At 34.2% G+C, this 8383-nt stretch overlaps 1 protein-coding gene across 1 annotated transcript; it reads left to right on the top strand.

The window, feature by feature from the left end:
• Positions 1-265: 265 nt before the first annotated feature.
• Positions 266-2542, top strand: LOC110801690 (probable indole-3-pyruvate monooxygenase YUCCA10). Its single transcript, XM_056834834.1, has 4 exons — positions 266-980; positions 1091-1324; positions 1907-2029; positions 2172-2542. The coding sequence occupies exons 1-4, from the start codon at positions 369-371 to the stop codon at positions 2352-2354; spliced, it is 1152 nt and encodes a 383-aa protein (XP_056690812.1). The 5' UTR covers positions 266-368; the 3' UTR covers positions 2355-2542.
• Positions 2543-8383: the final 5841 nt, after the last annotated feature.

The raw sequence follows: 8383 nt of genomic DNA, 5'->3' as shown, positions 1-8383 counted from the left end.
TGTTCCTATTAAATATAGAAAATCATTATTTTGTCATGCATCAGTAACACCATGTGCCAATACGCGCCCTCTAAAAGGTACCAAAAAATCATTAACTCAAAATTTTCTTTTTACTAAGTTTACCATGAGTAATTAGGGTCAAATCCCATAAGATAGTTAGGTGTATCTTACATTTAGGAAAATATTAAGCACAACCTCCTATATATACTCTAGGACAATCTGGAGGGCTATTCCATAAACACTATATAACCTCAATTCCTCCTCAAGTCATAATATCACCCACTCCAAACATAACCTCCTAAGTCAAAAATTTCTTCCTTGTATTTTGTCATCTTTTAAAAAAAAAAATTAAAAGAATAAAAAATACAATGGAAGAAACAATGGTCTTAGTTGTAGGAGCCGGTCCTGCAGGACTTGGTATTGCAGCATGTTTACGCCACAAAGCTATTCCTTACATTGTCCTTGAGAGGGAAGATTGTTGTGCTTCTCTTTGGAAGAAACGCGCTTATGATCGTTGCCATCTTCATCTTGCAAAAGAGTTTTGCTCCTTACCTTTGAAACCCCATGCACCAGACGCTAATAAGTACATGGGTAAGCATGATTTTATTAAGTACATTGATGAGTATGTGGAAGAGTTTGAAATTTCGCCACGTTACCATCATGCTGTTGAATCTGCTTCCTTTGATGAGAATAATGGGAAATGGGTAGTTGAAGCTAGGCACACTAAAAACAAGGTGACGAAAACTTTCGTCGCTAGTTTTTTGATTGTTGCATCAGGTGAAAATGGCAAGGGTTACATCCCTGATATCCCCGGGTTGAATGATTTTAAAGGAGATTTCATGCATTCGAGTGAGTATAAGTCTGGTCGAGAGTTTCAAGACAAGGATGTTTTGGTCGTGGGATGTGGTAATTCTGGGATGGAAATTAGCTACGATTTATGCAACTCTGGAGCTAACACCTCAATTGTTATTAGAAATCCGGTTAGACCATACTACACTCCTTAATTTTAATTTATCAAATTGATCTTTACCCGTTCTGTTTGTCTGTTTCATAATGTTCTTTACATTGTGTTTTATATTGTTTTATGAAGGTTCATGTGGTGGGCAGAGAAATGGTATTTGTGGGAATGCATTTGATCAAATACTTCAGTCTTTCAACAGTAGATGCTCTAGTCAGTTTGGCTAGCAAATTGATGTACGGGGATTTGTCTAAGTACGGTATTATCCGACCAAAGGAAGGCCCGTTTTCCCTAAAGGTTAATAAGGGTAGGAGCCCCGTTCTCGATGTTGGTACTATCGCCAAAATCCAATCCGGGGATATTAAGGTAAAAAAAGTTTCCGTTTAATTTGAAGTTCCTTGCTTGCATTAAAATGAAAAGTAAATTTTTCCAGTCCATAAAAATTATTTTCCTAATTTTGTTTAGGATGTCTATAAAAAACCTTTTGTTACTTAAAATAAAAAATACGGAATAGCAAAGACTAGTGGTTTTTTGCCATTATTATTGTTTAAACTAATAATTGTTATGCGTTTTTACTTACTTTTTCCCCCCCTAAAAATTGGGAATTTATGAGGAAAGTAATATTTTTTTGATTAATTTTTTGAGTAGAGGAGAGGAATTCTTGTTTCATCCCTTAAATAGTTGCTGTTACAATGCATGGGGACAATCCTAAAAATACACCTCATAGTCATAGGTGCTTTAAATATATACATACAATTTCAATTTTCCCTTGTTTTTAACACGATCAAAAGAAATTCAATGAATTAATTTTAAAAAGTATTTTTTTTCTTTTTTCCCTTTTTTTGGAATTATTTTGTGTGAAGAAAATCACGCTAGATACCATATTATCTATCGATCATTTGATATTTTTACGTGATTTCTTACTTGTATTTATTTAATAAAATACAGGTTTTACCAGGAATAGAGTGTATTAATAAGAGTACAGTAGTGTTTGAAGATAAAGTTGAGTTAGACTTTGACGCAATAATATTTGCAACCGGGTTTAAAAGCACGGCTTGTGAATGGCTTAAGGTACGTGCATACATACATACATATATATCCAATGCTACAATTTCCTATCCCTAGCTAGCCAATTAATCATTTTACTCATGGTAAACTATGTTGTTATTATTACTTAAAAACTTTAATATGGTCAATTCAATAAATTTTGTAGGATTATGACTATATACTAAAAGGCGATGGATTTCCAAAGAACCGTTTCCCAAACCACTGGAAAGGAAAGAATAAATTGTATTGTGCTGGACTATCAAGAATGGGAATACAAGGTGCAACAAAGGATGCCATAGCCATTACGGATGATATTGAGATGGTTTTAGGAAGTATGTATTACCAGTGACCGAGTTCTAACTAAGTTAGTACTCGTATATGTCCTAGTTGCTAGTCTTAAGTTTTCTTTGAGATGTTGTTGTTTAAGGGCAATTAAGCGTAAGCTTCAATGTGGTGTAAACATGTTCGATCAGGCTCCTATATACATACATTAGTATGGATTGGGGTGAATCAATAAAACTTATATTATTAAATTCAGTGTCATTTTTCTTTATTGTTATTAAACGCACTAATGTTGCTTATTAACTCCAAATTAAAGAATAGATGGATCGATAATCTGGCTTGAGATCGAGTAAATGTAAAGACAATAACATAACTTGTTTATTTAATTTTGGATCTCTAATGGTTCCTAGGTTGCGAGAGCTCATTTGATTAATATTTAGTGTGTTCTCTAGACAAACTGTTTTATGTGCCTAGGACTTATAAGTTATAATAAGGTGGCAGACAAGCTAGCTAAGGAGTTCAGGAAAGGAGACTTTTGTTAACAAAATCATCTCCCAATCCCCCTATTGCTTATCAAGTTTTAATTTTGGAGGACTATGCATGGTCTCACCTCATGCAACGGGGTTTAAACTGTAAGGAATAGTATGAGATAACAATCTAGACAATTAAAGCACACACAATATAAATAACGTGGTATACCCACGTTCCAACTTGTATTATTAATTAAAACCTTTATTAACAATACAATCAATCAACCTCACAAGTATTTCTCTCACACTATGCTCAAGCTCAGGATCTCAAGCGTATCAATCATAATGGTATATAAATCCCTTATTTATATACCCTCAACTTCCTAACCCTAGTCCTAGTATTAGGAAACACAATATTACTAGAATATTACAATTTAGGAGAAACCAATATACTAACAAATCTATCCCTAAAATACAACTCGTAAAATAGGAATACAATAACATAATATATCTCCTAAATAAATATCTAGTAATATACCATAACTGAAACTCATTGCCATATTAGTTTAATATTAACATAAACACTATGTTAACTCTTTTTTATTTTGTTTTCCTACTTTGCATTGAAAAAAAAAAATTCCTTCCCATTTCATGAAAGGGTCAAAAGTACATACTCTAATTTGTGAGTCATGATCATCAACTATACTACTCAAGGATTTGATGAATGTATAGATAGATGCTAGGACTTAACTTAGCTAGACACTATTTGTTTTGATAGAAAACACTTTCTTGAAAAATGATCTTCCCATTCTTTTGATTGTTTTGTTAAAGGTGGATTTTTTTTTACCAAATGTAGAAAACAACTTTCTCTAGGGGAATCAAATAAAAGTATCTTTCACCAGAACTACGGTCGTTGAATATAACTTGCACTGTAGAACATGCAACGTTTTCAGGGAGGGTCGTCTAACAGTTTGTTGTAACTGCGAGGATGATCTCTACTTGATTCATTTGAATGTACTCGAAAATTGATATATGTTGCGATCCCGCAAAAAGCTTTATCAACAAACCAATTCTACTCCACTATGAGGGAATGACAAAACATAAATACCGAAACTAACTCCGTTCATATGATGAAAATTTATTGAGTTTGTAGACAATAGCTTAACTAAATTAAAAAAGGGTAAAAAATGGTCTAATGAAGAAATAAAACTATTTCCTTTATTTTTTACAAAGAGTATAGTATGGGGTTGTTTGGTTGACATCTAAAAATGGGGGAAGTAGAAATTCATGGGAATTTAAAGATTGGCTAGTTGTTTGCGGTTGACATAAAAAATAAAAAATGGAGGAAGTTGGAATTCATGGGAAGTTTGAGTTCCTACAAAACATGGGAAGTGAATTACCTAGTCCTCTTGGCCAATCAAAGTTCATAGGAATTTCTAATTCCCATGTTGTCAACCAAACAACTTTAAAAAATTCCCATAAATTCAACAAATGAATTAGTTCTCTTGAATTACAATTTTCTATGGGTATTAAATTCCCATGTCAACCAAACAAGCTCTAAATGTGTCCAGCAGACAACAGTCCGATAAATACCAGACCAATTAGAAGTCAATTTTCATAGACGTTTACTACTTCTCTATTATATAAGCCAAGAGCTGAAGGCTTTTTGGTAATCATGCTTTTCGTTTCCCCCTAGGAATAGACGATAATACACCCTCCCTCTAATTTAACCCCCAGTTTACTGAATGTACGCTCTCTCTCTTGGACTCCTTCTTCTTCATCCTCTCCCGTTCTCTCTCTCCTCTCACATTTGAATTTCATTCCGCCGCCGGAAACGGCCGCCTTTTAACGGCGCGAGGGAAGGAGAAAGAGGTGAAATCAGTTGTTATATTAAGGCCTACTGGTTCAGGAAAGTGAATCTTTCGATAAGATCCAAAATTACAGAGGGCTTGATAAAATTTCCCAATGGAGGAGCGACTCGACGTTCCTCACCATTTAGTCGACGAGATTGACTCAGAGATTCATGGCGAGTTGACTCTAGCTCAATACCGAACTCGAGCTTCCTCCGTCATTTCTGGAGTATTAGGGTTTTTGATTTCAATCAAATTCGAGGTTTATCTTCAACAATGGTGTCTGATTCAATCATCAATGCATCGATTCCCAACGTTTCTAAGGGTTCCGGCAAGAGAAAGAGGGTAATTTACTAATTAATTTAATTATTTATCTCTTCAATTTTAATTTTAATTTCTAGATTTTTGTTTTCTCGGTTTGAATTTTTATTTCAAATTGTAATTTGTTTGATTTTGGTCTGACAATGAAGTTTTTTTATTTAACAGGCGAATAAGTCGGCGAAAATCTTGATGCTCTCCATGAACAATGGCTTTCGCAAGGTACTGCATTCATTTTTTTTTTTTTTGATTTTGTACAATTTTGTATTTTTCTTTTATATGTTAGTTATTGGTTAGTGTTTGATGTTTATCTTATGGGGTTTTGAAGGAAGATATTGTTTGCAGAGAGGGGTTCCATGAAAAAGGTTGTAAATTATATGATGTTGAAGGGCGAGAGTTTTTAGATATTACTTCTGGGATTGCTGCTAATGCCCTTGGTCATGGTGATCCTGATTGTGTTCGAGCCGTTTCTAATCAGGCCCGTATTTTTGCCCATGTTAGCAACATTTTATACATCGTGTTCCCATGGTATACCAGTAAAACCACGCACTCTCTTTCTCTCTCTGTCATTTTTGGATTAAGTTATTTTTGTTAGTGTTGGTGTTATGTGTTGTAATTTGATTGCAACTGAGGAAATTAGTTTTAATTTTGGAGCTCATTGATGCATTGTTTGTGTGCATAAATTCTCAAGTAAATTGGATTCTTGCATCCACTAATTATCGAGAGCTTGCTCTTTTTTTTTCTTTCACAATACGATACTTGATCATCAAGCTGCTTTTGAGTTCTAGCCCTGTGAACTGTGATACTTCTTTTTTCTTGCTTGAAACTGTAAATTCTGATCAACCGAGAAGTTGTTACCAGTTGATTAGAAGTTATTCTATTTCTTTTGATATTATTGAGGCATGCACTTCCACACACACAAACTCCACATGTAGAATAGGGGAAATGTTCTCAAAATCTAGCCTTGTAATACGATACTTGATCATCAAGCTTCTCTTGACCATTTCTTCTTAATGATTAGAATTAATTTAATTCATGTTACTTTAGGTTTATATGATAGTTTATAGGTTAATGTTTGATTGTGGTTAAAATTTAGTATTTATTTAATGATTGGATTTTAGTTGGATGACAATATTGCTAGAACCGTGTATTTTGGTGATTATAATTGTTCAATTGTTGGGATGTTGATGAATTTGATGATTGGATTTTAGTTGGATGACAATATTGCTAGAACTGTTTATTTTGGTGATTATAATTGTTCCATTGTAGTCAAAATCACTTGGGCTATCTGGTTATTTCATGGTATACAACTATCAACCTTTCATGTGTCATAATCTTCTGAGTTAAGATTTGGTCACAATTTAAGTACAACACTGTTCAGTTGATGGAGGATCGGAGTAGTCACCAAAATATCTATTACTTCTATGCACGCAGGATTTTTCTGGGTTTTTCTTTTTGAACTTTTTATACATGTGAAAGATTGAAAATACGGAGTATGAGAAATTGCAGCCAGAGTCTGAACTCTGTATGAATATAGAGCTAGAGTCATGATTTGCAGTGAAACCTTTCAACACATATTTATAAATCTTCAATTAACCTTCTCCATTTGCAGCTGGCATGACATTGTTGGAAAAATGCATGGACGGCCTAGAAACCCTTTAAAGCCCGAAGATGAAGCCACTTCTGCTGCCAAAGCCGCTCAAAGACGCACTCTTCAATTCAATCCCAATTTATCAACTATCATCACAATGTAAAGTATTTATCTTTCTTTGTGTGTGTGTCTCCCTCTCTCCCTCACACACAATTATGATATCTAATGTATATACACCTTTTTTGAATCTGGGTTTCAGTTACGACAAAGAAGTTGTAGAAATCAGCGCAAAGCTGCTTGAGATTAATCCAGAATTCTACAATGCCTGGAACTATCGGAAACTTGCTGTTGAGCATTTTCTGAGTCAACCCGGTTCCGATCCTGTCTCTATGTTGAATGAGGATATCCTCATTGTAAGTGTTTCATTTTACTTTTATAGATTAATTTGCATAGGTTTGATTTACTTTCTGTATTTTTTAATTATATTTATGAGTATTTTTTTGTCATTTTGGATTATTTTTGTATAGGATTATATTTGCATCGCACAAATTTCTGTAAAAATCACCGTTTAATATTCTGCGAATGCATGTGTTCAAATATAACGGGTATTATTTATACTTAAAAATTCTAATTTAAATTTCTCGAACTTCTACAAATTAATCGATTCATTTTTTGGGTTTTATATTTGGTACTATTTCATCAAATACCAAGTTGTTGCGTAGAGATCTTCCAACTAAGACATATGTCACACCAAATATCTACAGGATGAAGCTTTGGGCTACCAATGAAGTCCGTGCTAAGTCCAAATTCTGGTATAATTTTAATTTAGGTTTGGTTTTTTTTATCTCTAACCTTGCTGGTCATACTCATTCTTAGACGAATGAATTGAATTGAGTTGAACCTTGCTGGTAATACTCATTCTTAGACGAATAAATTTATTTGAGTTGAAGACGAAGAAAAAACAAAGGAGGGTTAGTGGATCTACCCACTGAAAAGCAGGAACAGGGAGAGAAAGCTTGAGCTGGATTTCACATGGTATCTCTTGGACCTTCTGCTCCTGATTCTCTAACATCTAATTCCAAACCTCCCACTCCACAGTCCACAACAACACTCTACCACCATGTCTGATAAGGTTTACTTTCTCTCTCCTCATTTTTTCCTTTTTTTTCTTCAGCTGGTCTGCCTCCCCCTTTAAAACTTTTCTTCTGTTGAACTTTTAATTTATGGGTTTTTTCCAGTCTTTTAAAGGGATTTTCTGGGTTCTTCTCGATCTCATAAAAGGAAAACATATTAACATTATACTTCTAGGCATATTAGCTAGAAACAACGGCCATTTCTCAATCTTCCAATCATTTACCTGTTGAATAATATCCGATACAAGCCCATGAAGAAGAAGGATCATAAAGAGCTCATGAATCACTGTAGATTTTTGTGTATCCCTGATCTCTACTCCCTATATGGAGGGCTTCTCCCCATCGTCCAAGTGGGACATCACATTCAGTTATTGCTTAAATTACGTACATTTAACTACAGATTGAGTTACCTAAAACCAAAACTATCCCCTCATAGATAATGTGAGGAAAACAAGCTCAATTACATGAGTCAGCAACCTTCCATTTATGCATAATCATACCACATACAACGTTTTTACGTCAACTTGCAAAACCTAGAATCAGCCTCTGTTTTGTTCAAATCTATATGTCAAGCAACTTGATAATGTTAATGAGCCTCCGTTTTGTTCAAGTTGTATATGATATTGTTGGTGTGCAAGTTAAGTAAACTACAAATATTATTTGTTGCTGTTAAGTGCAAAAGAAACTTCTGTGTGACATTTTAGCATAGTACTGACACAAGTTTGCCCAATAAG

The sequence above is a fragment of the Spinacia oleracea genome, chromosome 1, assembly GCF_020520425.1.
Source record: "Spinacia oleracea cultivar Varoflay chromosome 1, BTI_SOV_V1, whole genome shotgun sequence".
NCBI classification, from domain to species: domain Eukaryota; kingdom Viridiplantae; phylum Streptophyta; class Magnoliopsida; order Caryophyllales; family Amaranthaceae; genus Spinacia; species Spinacia oleracea.
The sequence above is the reverse complement of the archived record's forward strand: the minus strand, read 5'-3'. Positions and strand labels throughout refer to the sequence as shown.